This window comes from Corylus avellana, chromosome 9 (assembly GCF_965113065.1).
Source record: "Corylus avellana chromosome 9, dhCorAvel1.hap1.2, whole genome shotgun sequence".
Lineage (NCBI taxonomy): Eukaryota > Viridiplantae > Streptophyta > Magnoliopsida > Fagales > Betulaceae > Corylus > Corylus avellana.
The window spans coordinates 20,581,308-20,596,582 of NC_142498.1; the positions used below are offsets into that span (position 1 = coordinate 20,581,308).

The 15,275-nt window shown below is 35.5% G+C and overlaps 2 protein-coding genes across 4 annotated transcripts; both read right to left on the bottom strand.

Annotated features, from left to right (window-relative positions):
- Positions 1–416: 416 nt before the first annotated feature.
- On the bottom strand, positions 417–7,673 carry LOC132189155 (phosphatidylinositol/phosphatidylcholine transfer protein SFH8). The gene is made up of 14 exons (XM_059603737.2): positions 7,296–7,673; positions 6,669–6,969; positions 5,774–5,873; positions 5,382–5,648; positions 5,188–5,265; positions 4,977–5,078; positions 4,815–4,864; positions 4,593–4,692; positions 3,769–3,867; positions 3,559–3,672; positions 2,310–2,442; positions 1,529–1,929; positions 723–797; positions 417–626 (listed from the first exon to the last, which is right to left on the bottom strand). The coding sequence occupies exons 1-14, from the start codon at positions 7,327–7,329 to the stop codon at positions 609–611; spliced, it is 1,872 nt and encodes a 623-aa protein (XP_059459720.2). The 5' UTR covers positions 7,330–7,673; the 3' UTR covers positions 417–608.
- Positions 7,674–10,657: 2,984 nt separating this feature from the next.
- On the bottom strand, positions 10,658–15,275 carry LOC132189319 (bifunctional nuclease 2). Of its 3 annotated transcripts, none has more exons than XM_059604001.2 (11): positions 14,896–15,275; positions 13,938–14,258; positions 13,464–13,634; positions 13,301–13,350; positions 13,068–13,124; positions 12,899–12,964; positions 12,677–12,751; positions 11,889–12,007; positions 11,523–11,614; positions 11,287–11,341; positions 10,658–11,083 (listed from the first exon to the last, which is right to left on the bottom strand). In XM_059604001.2, the coding sequence occupies exons 2-11, from the start codon at positions 14,236–14,238 to the stop codon at positions 11,068–11,070; spliced, it is 1,002 nt and encodes a 333-aa protein (XP_059459984.1). In that variant the 5' UTR covers positions 14,239–14,258; positions 14,896–15,275; the 3' UTR covers positions 10,658–11,067. The 3 variants fall into 3 exon arrangements, with proteins under 3 accessions (XP_059459984.1, XP_059459983.1, XP_059459985.1); XM_059604000.2 differs by having other exon boundaries at positions 10,658–11,099; XM_059604002.2 differs by having other exon boundaries at positions 10,658–11,120.

Consider the following 15,275-nt stretch of genomic DNA (forward strand, 5'->3'; position numbering starts at 1 on the left):
TGCACGCACAACCTTACAGAGTTGCATCTCAGGAAAAATTAAACCAACCCTTTAGAGTTTAGACTATGCGTAAAATTTTGCTCGCACTCACTTTTGGTGGTTCTGGGCTTATGCATATCATTCCTCTGCTCAAGGGTTCATTTGAATCTTGAATCTTCATGCGTCATTATAGATGGAAGATTTCACTGAATGAAAGGTAATTGTAACGGCTTCATTCAAACCACTTCTATGTGCGCTCTGTTACCACGTAATCACTTCAATTTAAAGCCAAAACCCACTCTCGTCCCCCTCCCCCCCACCCCCCCCCCCCCCCCCCCCCAAAGGGGACAATTGTCCCCATCCAACATAAGGTGGGTGCACCTCACGTAAAAAATGACTGCTTAACACATACACGCACGCACAGAGCGAATGAGAGAGAGGAGAACGTAACTTGATCATAAGCATAATAAAACTCAAAAAGAATACAGAATAGCTTGTTTTAATTACATTATATGTTTATTCACGTAAAAATATATCAGCAAGACCAACTCTCGCAAAAATATACAAGCATATATGACTGTAGTGCAAACATACCACCACACAATTCCTCCTGTACAGGAGTCTCTTTTTCACCAGCAAAACCTTCTCTGAGGGACACACATATAAACACAATCTTCAGTTAGTAGAAGAGGTGCGGGACAAAATTTTGTATAGTAGATGGAGAAACAAAATCTTCAACTTACCCTTAACTTGGCTTCTTCCTGTCTGTCTATGTACGCCAAAAGTTCTTCCTGCCTCATTAAAGCCTCATGCAAAGCCTGCTCAGGAAGAACCATACAAGATCACAAACAAACAAAAAAATAAAAAATCAGCAACTGAAAAATGCACGTAATGAGAGCAAAAATGAATCATGCATGCGAGGAGTATTTTGCCAGCTAGTCACCAACATAGACAGATCAAAAGATTGAAATGTACTCGCTGATAACGTAGGCTAATGCAAAATATTTTCAACTTTATAAGCCATTTGCAAGAACGTGCTAAAAATTGGCTGGAAGATCCAAGAATGTTGTGCAACTGTCAATACATAGAAAGCTCTAAAAAAGGTTCTAACTGGATAACCCAACTGGCAGTCTGCCATGTGAAAGTACATATCGGCATAAGCAATCGTTACAGGAAAAGAAAATTTCAATCCAAACTAATTTACTCAGACCCATATTCAGAGATACATAGGCCTGGGGATCAGTGGGGACTGATATACAAACTCGGGGTAATGGCAACTGATATCGTACTTTAACTTATGGAGCACCTGCATGAGATCACAGTGCAGCATTTTCAAAGTAAATGATGTAACAAGCATATTACACTAGTCATCCATATACTAGCCAACTTAATTACTCTTAAGTGATGCAAGTTGTAGCTCCACATCAAGTCAACTTATGAAGATTTTGGTACATTGCTAGTTGTTTTTTACGGTAAAGACATGAAAACGCCAAATCATAGACCTCGCTAGGTTGCCTTGAGAGTACCAAACAAGAGATGATATAGTTACCTTTTTTGTCGCAATTAGCTCTGCTTCCAATGCATCCACACGACAAACAGCAGCATTCAGCAACTCCTCTTTCTCGTAAGGCATCTCAAATGGCTTTGCCAGTAGCGTGTCTACTTTCTCCTCAAGCTCACCCAGCCTTTTCAAAGCAGATGAGAGGAGGTCTGCATCTGTAAACCTCGGAGCAGGAGAAGGAGGACGGAATTCCTCCTCAGGTGATTCAACAGTCAGGTTGGAAATGTTGCAGTTAGAATCAGGCAGGGTGTCACGAAGTTTCTTAGTCACCTGGAACGCCACTGAACGTACTAGAGTAATGAGGGTAATGAAGAAGGCCATCAGCGCAGCCCAGATTTGAGTAAAAATTCCTTCTGGAGTTTTTTCCATGCTTGGTAGAGGCGGTGTCCCTGAAATTGGTTTCAATAGGTATCAGAAACTTCTCTTTTTTGAACTTGATTACAAACATTTTTCACTGCAATGTATGCAACGTCCACACCTGCTTGAATCAATAATGTTCTTTATGTATAAGAAAATAAAAACCAAGGAAATCAAACCCTTAAGCATGTATGAAACTACGTATCTAAATCATCTAGACATCTGACATCCTTCGCATTTGGAGGCATCAATAGGCAAAGAAAAGAGTTCCTTGTCTGTCTATAAGATTTTATAGTAGCATGATTAATGCAAAAGAGTACTGTTGCAACAGATGTGGAATTAGCAATGATAGCATGTGAAGACCATGCTATACAATAAAAAGTTCAATAAGCGAGCGATTAAACTATCGAACCTCTGGAAGCATGTGGCTTTTGAGGCAATACTGGTTGCTTCCATCCCACATCCACAGCCTTGTCAATCATGGGGACGTATTCATCATACTCCAAGACGCCACCAGCACTGCTCCCTTTGCCAGCGACCCTAGCCTAAATAAACATCAAAGCATATCAACTATGAGCTGAAGTTTGATGACCTAAGACTAACAATTAAAGGAATTTCCCTCATAAAAGATGTCATGTGACATTAAAGTGTGGATTTTGTAATTTTACTTTAGCAATGAAGTTTTCGATTGAAAAAACTAAAGCACCCATAACTATACTTGCATGCCATCCTGTCATCAGTTTCTGAAAATCTGAGATGTATCAGCCTCTTAATTCAATTCAATGATATCTTTACAGACTTATGCACATCAATCTTATAATCATCGAGTCTTAAGTGTTAGCTATCATGGACACACCATAAAGCAGGTAAATTGAAAGAACAAAAAAAATCAGCAGTCATACATTGAATGACTTTGACTATGCACATTTCTCCAATTTATTTTGAGAGATTCCTTAATGTTATCCACAAATATATAACCATATGTACATACGTAACTCTAATTTAAAGAATATATTGAAAACACTATTATTTTAAGCAGATACAATCAAAGATCAGGACCCAATAAAAAATGAGTAACTTACTACCTAAGTATCTGACTTTGATGATACATATGATTTTACAACAGGATTGCCTAAAGAGGCAAAGATCTCCAGATAAAGTCAGAAGAAATTTTTAGATCCAGTCGTCCAAAAATCATCCACAGCATGGCAAAATACGAATACCTCTAAAAATCTTTGTAGTGCTCTAACTATGACCATGATAATATCTGAAAATAGGAATTCCTTGTTATATTGATGATTAGGCTCTTCTCACCTAAAGCAAAAGATAACCAAGTTCACCATCTGAGCCATAATTGCTAGAAGCTTTTTTTAATTTTTAATTTTTTTTAATTTTTTAATTTTTTAATTTTTTTTTTTTTATTAATTTGAGCGCCATCTAACATAATTGAGAAAAGTTGAATAGACAGGGCATAAATGCAGTGGCAAGTAAAGCAAGATAAGTTTGATAGATGACTCGGTTATAAATCAATCAAACTAATTCATCTAGAAAAACAAAAAACAAAAAAAAGAAGTCAGGCTTTTATCCCATACCAAATCGATCAGGATGTGTATCCTACCAATCATTCCCAAATAACACAGGATTATCAAACAAAAGCTTACTTCTTCATGGACGGGAGTCAAGCTAGGTTGTGAATAGATCCTATTTGCTTTTGGAGAAGTTATTTCTTCCACTTCAGATCCTGACTCAGCAGCAGATGTGTCACTACTTTTTATCTGACACAATTAAAAAAAAAAAAAAAAGCATTAGAAAGACAGTGAGATGGATCTTATTGTAAATACAAAACTCAGCTTCCATGGCACAGACCATACCATTGGATATTGCGGCTTCTCACATGCAATTACGCTCCCCTCATTGTTTGAAACTGTTACTATTTGTCTAGAACATTGTGCTTCACCACTAAGAACCATCTACACAATTTCATTTTTTTTAGCCATATATGAAGTACAGTTGCCAAGGAGATTATTAGATAAGGAGAAACTCCACTTAACCTCCCTGAACTTTTTATAACTATATATGAAGTACAGTTGCCAAGAAAATAATTAGATAAATAGATACTTTACTTAACCCCCTTAAACTTCCATCACTTTTGCAATTACCCCCCAAAGTTCAAAAACTCTCAATTTAGTGTATCAAACTTCTATTTTTTTTTTGCTATGTCAAAAATTTCCGTTAAATCCTATCAAAATTGCCAAAATACCTCTATTTTTTTTATTATAAAAAATAAAATAAAAAATTGCAAAGATTTAGGCATTGGTGAGGATTGAACGGAATTTGAAAAAATACTTACGCCTAGGTCTTTGCATTTTTTTTTTTATATAAAAAATAAAAAATAAAAGTATTTTAGGAATTTTGACAATATTTAACGTAAAATCCTAACGGATACGAGACATAGCAAAAAATTGAAAGTTTGATACCCTAAATTGAGAGTTTTTGAACTTTATGAGAGTAATTTCAAAACTCGTGGAAGATCATGAGAGTTTTGTGAAGTTCTCCTTAGAAAAATTAGTGAAACAAAAGCTAATAACAGAACAGCCATATATGAAATACAGTTGGCCGAGGAGATAATTAGCAAAAATGATGAAACAAAAGCTCATAAGAGAACAGTCCAACAATAAGAAGGTGAGGACAAAACCTTTAATATGTTTAGATCTTTCCACGGTCCTTTATCTGACCTCATGCAACCTCCCTGATCAGCACATGTACAGCTACCGCCCAGAAATTCTGCCAACTCACTATACATTTCCCCAAGATAAAAACATTTATTATGGTCAATAAAATTGTCCTGAAAAAAAAAAAAAAAAAAAAAAAAAAAAAAAAAAGACCAGGATATCCAGTACCAGAAAGCCAAAATTACCTTGCATCAATTATTTCAAGTAATTTGCTGTGATACTTGTTCCCAAGAACCTGAGACAAAATTCCAATCTCAGGTAATCCTGTAGATAATTTCTGCTTAACTGTAAAAGTAAATGCTTTAACGGATATAAAAATTCACAACTTTATTAATCCTTGAACGTACATGAATCTTTGAAGTTGTTCTGGGATCAAGAAAAGTTTTCACCGTGTTCCAGAGCATCTTAAATCCAGGGCCAGCATTAATTATAAACATTCGACAAAGTGTCTGCAGAGATGTGGTTTACATGTTCGAAGAAAAGGTGTGAATGTAATATAATTCAGATCCCATAAATATCGGAAACTAATTTAAGGGTATTAAAAAGGAAACCACATACTTCAGGGTAGTTATCATTATCAATCTTCTGTAGCCGCGTGATGAGTTCTCGTGCATTCTTGGTTAGATTTTTAAAACCCTGAAGTGAAATTAAGTTCAAACAAGAAACACAGGACGGTCAATATAATCATACAATGCAAAACTAAAAATGGTGCCAGGGAAACTTTAGATATCAAAATAAAGTAACAAACATACCACGCCTTGAACATCTAAAATTGTTGTACTTGAATCTATGTGTCTCTTTGCAGCAATAGAGCAAGCTGGAAACTTAATTGCAAAACACTGTTCAAACCCCTTAACGTGATATCGAACATATCGCTCCAAAGTAGTCACTTGCATAAGTTTGTTCGGATCAATTTTTCCCAGTCTCTCAATGTATACAGGTCTTCCCTCTTTATCTACACCATGATAACCCTGAGGGTAGTATTGTAGAACTTCATTCAACTCAGTAAACTCAAAATCCTGAAAATAAAGAAAGAAAGCATCATGTCATGTCAGATTATAAAAGCAGCAATATTTCAGTATTTACCACAAAACCCACAGAGAGGAACAGGATAATTGCCTCGAAATGCATGAAAAGCATTTACCTCCAAAATTGTGTCTGTACCAAATTCTTTCCTCCATTGAATCATGTTGGCCCACATATGTTTTGCTTTCTCAACGTCAAACTTCCTTGCTTTCAAGAATCTGAAACAACAAAGCTCGACAATCAATACTGTACACATGTAGAGTATAATCTGAACCTGCTATATCTTATCTTTCATGTGACGAAAAAATATATAAACTAATATCAGTGTAGCACATGAACATCATCAAGAAAAATACTGAACTTGATCTGATATATAAAAACATATGGAATTCAAAAGGAAAAAGACAGTCACTGATTAAAAAACTAATGCATAGCAGTCTTTTTTATTTTCTTTTTTTGGATAGATAACACCAATACATACTAGTTGAAGTCACGTATGCAGTTACACGTAATTGTTTACGACATGAACATCATAGCATCTTTCAAAAAAAGACTCATCCATTGAGTCTTTAACATAAATATATGTGGTCATTCACAGAGAGAGAGACATGACATGATTAAACACCAATTTATAGTAGTTGAAGTTTGCACTAAGGAGCTTCAACGAGAAGCAGAAGTGATGAAAGCCACAGCTAGATAATGTCACACCCAGGGAATACAGCCTAACTGAGAAATGTTACAAATAAAGATCTTATTATTATTACGTTTTGGTAACAAATCAAGTGGCAAGACTTCATAGATCACCTATCTGACAAGCTTAAACAAGGGCATAGTCTATTATTGACCCCAAGAAATCCCACACACGATGCCACTTACATTTCCACAGGATCAAGTAAGATTTTCAAATAGTGCAGTTCTTACAAAAATTTGAAGCTAATACAAATACTATGAAAGCCTACATCTATCTAAATGATAAATTGCAGAATTCATACGGAAAAAAAAAGGGAGATCACCTCAACAACATGTGGTAATCATCATGTCTCGTAGGAAGCAAGTTGTCCAAGATAAGTGACTGTCGAAATTCATCCACGGCCTGCAGCTCCTCGACATTCCGAACATCTTCAATTGAGACAGAGTTAGTCCGGCTGGAACTCTTCTTCCGGCTCTTCTTCTTAAGAGAATGCCTGAATTTGCTAGACGCATTGATTGCTTTCTTCTTTAGACTCGCAATTCTCGTCCGCTTGTCATCCTCCGAGTTTTCGAAATCCGATTTTCGTTCTTTTCTCTCGTCATGGGCAGAGAACCCCTCAAAGCCTAAAGGAAATCAAAAGAAAGGCTCTTAACTCTCTAACCAGGTCCTCTTATATTAGTCTTTGAATCTCTTATGTAAATTCATTTATGGCAGACAATAAAGTCCAATTTCGAAAGTAAAACCCTAATTGTTAGGGCTTTCCAACTCAATACACAAACATTGACTATTCTGAATTTCTGAGCCACAAAAAAACTAGCTGACTAAAAATAACAATAAATTCAGAACAAATATACACAAAACTCTACAAGATTTGAAGAAGCACATGAACAATTCAAATAGATTTAGCTGAAATCAAAACATGAATTAATGAAAGGAAAAATGTACTCACAAGGCCTTGCGAAGCGATCGAGTGGGCCCGACATGTTGATCTTATCGGGTCAAGGAATCGAAGTCGAAGCTAAAAACAGAGCATGAATAACAAGAATTCTATGGCACAAGAGCAAACCGAATCGTCGTTGTGCAGAGAGAAAAATATCAAATACGATGCCGATCTCTGAGGATGTCGTAGTAAAAAATTTAGGTCTTCAATCTACACGAAATTATCAGCAAAAGGAAACGAAGACGAAAGAGGGAGAGAAGAGAAGGGCACAAATAAAAAAGTAACAAATTCGCCGAAGCAAATGATAGCTAATAGAGAAGAAACTGAGACGCCAACAGACGTTGGAGTAGTATATACTACTACTACAGAGAGATGTGCGGCTTCCTCTAGCTGGTTCTCATTTGGGGCCCTTAAGATTTGTTGGGAAGGTTGCCCACGTGGCAGCATTGTGTGCCGCTCAATTGCTGGAGTAAGCTTGGCGGGAATTTGTCCGCTGCGGCGGTTATTTTTCTTTTCAGTAGCACTATTAAACTGTAATTTTATAAAATGTTTAATTATATTTTTAAAAACCGTGTTTTTTATTATGCATTTTAGAATTGTTATTTTTTTAAACTACGCGTTTTAAAACCATTTTCCAAATATGCACTTTGTGCCAATTACTCTTCCAACAAGATTTTCCTCTAAAATGGATTTGGAATAACTTCATTCAATTCAGTTTATTAGTCTTTAAAAGTTAGAACATATAATTTTTATATGCATTTTTAATAAATTTAATAGAGCATATATTTTAAAAATGCATATAAAAATTACGTCATTAAAAGATATAAGTCAATTTAATATATTGAGTTGGAATTCTCAATTGAAAACTTTATCTTCTTCATCATTACATAGATGAGATTTCGAACTCTTTATCTAACACAATACGAAGTGCTTTGATATATTCGTCTTGCTATTTCAACTCCCTCAAGGATTGTGAGAGTGGACACTTTCTAATTTTTTTTTTTTTTTAATTATTTGGAAGACTTTAGATGCTCTCTTGACTTGTATAATTGCGTCTTGCCCAGTTGCATTATTGGTTTTTTTTTTTTTTTTTTTTTGCGATGCTGACAGCTATTAAAATTGTCCTCTTGTCTCCCAAATCCATTTTGATAAAACACTGCAGGACAATAATTTGTTTTGTTTTGTTTTATTTGTTATCAACTTGAGCATGTTGGACGTTCTTGATATTTCAGTTAATGGGATGAAATCTAAGTGAGATTTTTTATGATATTTCAGTTAATGGGATAAAATTTAAGTGAGATTTTTAAATAATAGAGTTACTGGTGTGACCACTTTTTTTTATTTACCAGTCTTCACATTCATTTATTTATCACACTTATTTCACATAAGTTGATGTACCATATTTTAAATGGCCTTTTAAAAATGCCGACATGAAAAAATTACGTAAAAGCATGCCACGAGTGTAAAGTGAGTGAAAAATAATATCACTGTATTGTTAGAAATCAAACTAGGAATATAACTATTAAACAAGAGAAATTTCAAAATTCCACATTTTTATCCAACCATATCCCAATTTGTTGACTTGGCAATCCAATCAAATGTTTAACTTTTTTAAAGGACTGATTCAATAGGATAGAATATTTGCATAATAAAAGTGTAATTTATAGAATTACATATATCCATTCATTTGATCAAAGTTGACAAATTGATTATAGATAATTACAAGAAAACTTTGTTTGAGATAATTAGTTAAGCTTTTACCATTCTTTTTTCAAATTTATCTACACAAATTGCAAATAATCTATTACGTAACACACAGTCTATCAACAAGATTACGCATAAATGATAATCACGGAATTGAAAGATGAGTGCTAGTCAAATTCAATAAAATAAGAGAAATTCTACACGATTTACAGTCCGTTTAGGAGTGCCATTTCAGAGAAATAATATGCATTTTTAAACTAAATCACAATGTTTAAGTGTTTAGGATTGCGATTTTAAAAACGCAAATTTTAAAACATTAAAAAATCCGCAATTTGGATAAGCTAACTAGATGATGCTTATTTGAAAAAGTGCGAATTTAAACAAAAATCATGATTTCGCTTAAACAAAAATTTGGCGCAATATTTACCAATTTTTGAGCGGGAATGAAAAAAATTACAAGAATACCCACCTAAAATATATTAGAATCATTCGTTTATCTTCTTTTTCTTCATTCTCTCTCTGCCCCTTCATCCTCTTTCTGCCCCTTTGTTGTTTCTTGTGTAGCTGTTCTCTGCCCCTCCATCAAGTAAGCATCTCATCCTATAGAACTCTTTTGCTTTTGTAAACCTCTCCACCGTTTGATATTTATGAGGATGTTTTTTATTTTTATTTTTATGGTTTTGTGTTTTCATTGCCTGTTGTATATTTTTTTGTGGTTTTGTATTTTCTTTATTTGTTGTATATGCGCTTTTGTAGTTTGAATCGTTTGATGCATTTTATGATGCGTTTTATGAACAAAAATTGCCTTTTATTTTTTTTTTTCAAAGTTGATTTTCGATTATTGTGCACTGCGCTATGAACTGTAACAGATCCTTATTGGTAATTTGGCCATAAAACCATAATTATATGCTAATGTTATCCAAACACTCAATTAATAACAAAAATATTTTTTAACATGTTTTACCAAACGCCTGTGAGATTTTAAAAACGCAATTTTTAAAAACACAATTTTTAAAATCGCACTTATTGAAATTGCACTTCCAAATGAACCCTTAAGAGAGAAATAAACAAAAGACTTCGTGCGGAGGAAAGGAGGAAAGGGAAGTTCCGTAACCGTCACAGCCAAAGGGAAGTTCCGTTAACAGACAATTACCAATCAATTCAACACAATGGAAAAAGGAATCTCAACCAGCTCGTAGGGGCAACGGGGACCAGTATGGCTTGCCTTCTGCGATGCAGTCAAATATCAACATCCGATGAGCCCCACACTGACATGCTACATTCTACCAGAATCAGTCAATGGCTCAAGGCTGCAAAACTTGCCTATCCCGAGCGCGTCTCAAATTGACATGGTTATTTGAAAGATATGGCCCAACGGTCATGTAATATACCAACCATTACAACTATCACACTGTTTATTATTTTAATGCATTTTTAGGGGTAATTATATCTTTTGAAACATCATTGATCACAGTTAACCGGGCATAGGATATCCTTAATTTCAAGTGAAATGAAATGAAAATGATCCATTTCATGGTCAAGATTTGTAGCAAGAACAAGTACGGCAAAGTCACAGATAATGCAAGCAAGAGAAGTTGACGGGCTTAAACCTTTAAATTTTGACGGCAGTCAACTAGTCAGTAACATTCACCAGATAGATGTATGTATCTTCAAATATTCAATATGATTCCACAAGATCTAGTTTCTGCTAGGAAAGAGGACAGCAAGTTACAAATTGTACAAGAACCCAGCCGAAACAATACAGAGGATAAAAAGGAACTACTGTAAACGATATTATCAAATCAACACACAATTTGCAACTAACAGCTGCTTGCCAAACAGTGAAGCACACCCTAGCAATACGCCTATGATAAGAACCAGGCATTCTTGGTAACAGCCCATTTGCATTGGGAGCAGCAGCAGAATAATATGCAGAGCTCAAAAAGTACATTTACATTAAAAAGTTCGTATTTACATATATTCACAAGCTTGCTACATAGATATGGGTAGAAGGGAGGAGAGAAATCACTGTTATGTTGCTGCCTCCTCAACTCTGAAGAATGTTTTTATGTACAGTTTATACCGTCCAAGAGCTGAAACAAAAATGAACTGGTCACCCTAATAATTTAGCTGCATAAGACATGAAGATAAAAAAAGAAGAAAAAGAAATTACATGTGATTAAAACAAGTTTTCCCCCCTTTTATTTGTTAGGAAGAAAGAAAGGGGAGGTCATAAAAGAGATAGACAGTAATGGCCCCGCAACCACAGAAAATTATTGAATTATAAGCTCCATACCTGTTATTTATGTTCCTTCTAGCCCGAAGTTGACTGAGTTTGTCTCTCCACTGAGCTGTAATTAGAGCACCAGAATAGTGAGAATTCCAAACCTCTAACATTAACAAGTAAAATCAACCATTTTTTTTTTTTTTTTTTGGGGGGGGGGGGGGGGGTTGTGAGAGTGATGGGGCCATGAGAAATGGATCAGCCTCTAAAAAGGACCTAATCCGAAGCAGACAACAAAAAAGATATACCAGCATCTCTATAGCGTTCTTCAACGACAGCAATCAGCATGTTGCGCACAAGATTAAACTCCTTTGTTTCAACGCATGGTTGACCACTTGGCCTGAAACCATATTGTATTCAATTAAACACCTCCTTCACCAAATTCAAAGGCACAATATAGACAGATATTTTCTAATCACCCTATTTATTAGATGAACACCATCCTATTTATTAGACGAACACTAACCATAGCAGCTACTTGTCATAGTAACCAAAGGCAACAGCCATAATTTTCAACCTAGCTTTCCAATTTCTTATTAATCAACTTTCAGAATTTATCAAGAACAGAGTGAGTCAAGAAAAAAAAAAAAGGCCCTAGTAACTATAAGAATTACCGATCCATTTCAGTAAATAATAAGCCATCTGAAGCTGGGGTTTGCATTGACAGCCTGCCAGATTCAATGACTCTCATTCCATCACTATATGCCAAGTACTTGTTTACTTGAATTGGAACCTGCACATGAAAAACAAATACACAGTCAATCATCAATCCATAGCATTTAAATGCAGGGTCAACCTCAGAGAACCAACATGTTACAATAACTTGCATCAGCAATAGGCCTACTATCACAATTCAGTCTATGCTTCGATAGTATTTATTTATTGACCATTGTGGCATCAAAATGAGTTACGATGCTAAGCACAAGGTGCCACATACATAGGTCAATACATAAATATCCAATCTAAGGAACCATTAAATCTTGTCAAGTATAAGGATTTCGGACTACGTGAATTTCAAAAAGATTCCAAGCCCAAAGACCTCCACAAACTATTGGGTTCAAAAAGCCACGCACACAATCATTCTATCAAATTAACTAGAAATGAATGCAAAAGCAAAGACAATCACGGACATGCTTGGTTGGAACTCAACATTCTTATCTTTCTAGGACTAATTAAACTGATCAGGCTTATCATCCCTCTTTCAATTTGGGAAAATGTCAAATCTGTCATGGAGGTAACTTGAACTTTCCCTGGCATAGCAAACCTTAATTTATTCATATTCTACTTTTTATTGATATATCCACTATAGTGTTTCAATAACCACTTTCACACAATTGTAAATCACTTTCAAAATAATGGTAAGTTCCAATACTAACAAAATTATATGGAGAAAAAAGAGTACCTTGCATCTTACTGCAATGTTGATGGCATCTGAAGGTCGAAGGTCAAAACTGACACACTCTGTCCCATTACCCACCTGTTACAACATCAAACAGTGTAACCAAACACTTATCTTCTTAAAAATCTATTGGTTGTATAATTTAGCACATCTTCCCCCTAACAAAAAAAGGGAAGAAAAAAAGAAAAAGAAAAACTGAAGTAGAAGGGCGTAGTCAATATATGCCTTGGTAAGGTACAACTGAGCAAAATATGCTTCATGCACTCTCTTAGTTACTCTAACAAGTCTGACCTGCAGAAATAGAAAACCAGCATCATATTCTAACTAATGAAGAAAGCATGTTCAAGGTGGTATAATCTGATTCTAAGAGCAGAATAAACAAACACACACATACTTCATAGCCCATTTTATCGATCATCTCCTTAACCACTTGATAAAGAGTGGGTCTAGCCTGACAAAATAACCACATTATAAATATTCAGCAGAGCTATAGACACAAAACCAGATTTTTGCTCAAGTACATATGAGAATAAAGTACCACAGAAGGAAGAGAGAGTGAATAAAAATGTACACAAGGAAGAGAGAGAGAGAGAGAGAGAGAGAGAGAGCCTGTATTGACACACATACAATTGGAACATTGCGCACTGCTGCCATTAGTAACACACTCGGCATCTCCACTGTGATTAAAGGAAAATCACAACTTTCAAAATGATCGAGAAATTAGCAGTATCTGATATAATTATAGGAAAAAAAAGTTATTCTGAAAGAATCAGAAGCAAGATGAACATACAAACAATTATGGGAAGAAGGAGACCCGTCCCATCTTCCATTTTCAATACAATTGCAGGATGTGGAGCATAATCTGGCAGATGCCCTCCCTGAGGGTTGTTGTGGATACATCTTAGATGCCTACCATCCCTCATTTTGATCATGAAGCCATCTGCTCCACTCTTCACCTCAACTATACCGAACAGGGAAGGATACATATATCAATTAATGGAACATTGACCATCACATGATAAGTTGGAAAATCAGTAGTACTGTTATTACTAACAGGCCAGAGACCCATATTGTGTCTTTTCAACAATCAAATTTATATCTTCTAAAAAACTAGCCACCATATATCAGCAGTAGGAAACAAAATGGGTTCAGAACAATCTATGATCAACAAAAGCATGAAAATTTACAAGCAAATTATGAGAATTCTGTGGAATATAAAAACCCAAAGACATGAGCTAGCGACTGGCCCACTACCTTAGCTTACCTGCTTCAATCACGCTAGAGTTAACATAATCCTCATCATTTTCATTGAAGTTCTCCGCAGGGCTTCCATTCCCATTGGAGGATGGACTGTAACTACAATGCACCGTTTTGCACCTTTGAGTGTGTAATTGGTGCGAAACAATCCCCACTTGAGTCTTCCTACAACTGGTCCCTTTGAATCCCAAGAATTCACTTCTTAGCAGCCTGGTCTTCATGAAAGGACCAATATTTGGCAGACTGTAAAATCCCACTTGCTTTGCTCGAACTGTGGGGCACATAACTGGTCCTTGCAGAGACCCCATATTACCTCCTTCAATACCAACTGAGAAAAAAAAAAAAAAAACCAAAAAAACCAAAAAAAAAACAGCTGGTGATGGTGATGATGATGATGATGGTTTTGTCAACAAGAAAAAAAGGCCCAGCATATTTTTACTGCACAGATCAGATCTGAAGCCTAAAAGAAATTTAAAAAAAACGATTTTGATGATCACAAGAGATATGCGACGTGATTTTTTTTCTTTTGTTTTTTAATTATGAATTCATTAGAATTAGCACTCAATTTGGCTACAACGAAAGTGCGCGAAAAAGAAAAGATCTTTCATGAATTTTTTATTTCTTAAGATTCTGGGCAAACAAAAAAAAAAAGAACTTTACTCAAGCGGAACCCGCCAAAAATAAACGATCTGTCCCTTCGCGTGTCAGGTTTTCCTTATTTAGAAATATTATATAACCGCTAATAACATAAATTTCCAAATTTTCTCGTTATTTTTCTCTTTTCATCTTTCTCGGAAACCAAACACAAATAAGACTTTCGGAGAGACAACGTACTTCTCTCTATCTGTCTATGTCAGTGGAATTTTCTGAGTTCTCGATCAGTATCAGTCAGTTACAAGTGTTAAAAGAATCAACCACGCAGAATAAATTAATCAAAACCTAAAGCTATAAGTCTATAACCACACCTGAAAGCCTCCAAAAGCTCTAGACCTTAACCAAAGATCAGCGATCAATAGCTCTTAATCACCGATCACGGCCACAGGCATGAAAATTCCCTTCAGTTCCTCGACCTCTCCCACGGAATTGCCAGGATTCACGAATTCCAGAATTCAATTCCGAGCGGATAAAATCGCAGGACGATCGGTATATTAAATTATACACAAGTCTTAAAGATCCGATTGGAATCGGAAAAAATCAGACGGAATATTGTGGAATTTTAAGCCGAAGAAGAGATAGCTTGTGGATGAAGCAACCGAAGGGGTTGGAAGTGACCGACGACGAGAACTGGATAAAGGAATGATAGACGGGGAGAGAAGATAAGAGATTCTTGTTTAGACACTGAAGA

Coding starts and splice junctions, on each gene's coding strand:
- LOC132189319 (XM_059604000.2), bottom strand. CDS start 14,238: ATGGGGTCTCTGCAAGGACCAGTTATGTGCCCCACAGTTCGAGCAAAG. Junction 13,351..13,463: donor CCTTCTTCCCATAATTGTTT/GTATGTTCATCT, acceptor CTTTAATCACAG/TGGAGATGCCGAGTGTGTTA. Junction 11,615..11,888: donor TTATTTACTGAAATGGATCG/GTAATTCTTATA, acceptor ATATGGTTTCAG/GCCAAGTGGTCAACCATGCG.
- LOC132189155 (XM_059603737.2), bottom strand. CDS start 7,329: ATGTCGGGCCCACTCGATCGCTTCGCAAGGCCTT. Junction 4,865..4,976: donor GAACAACTTCAAAGATTCAT/GTACGTTCAAGG, acceptor ATTTTGTCTCAG/GTTCTTGGGAACAAGTATCA. Junction 2,443..3,558: donor TGACTCCCGTCCATGAAGAA/GTAAGCTTTTGT, acceptor ATGTTTATTTAG/GCTAGGGTCGCTGGCAAAGG.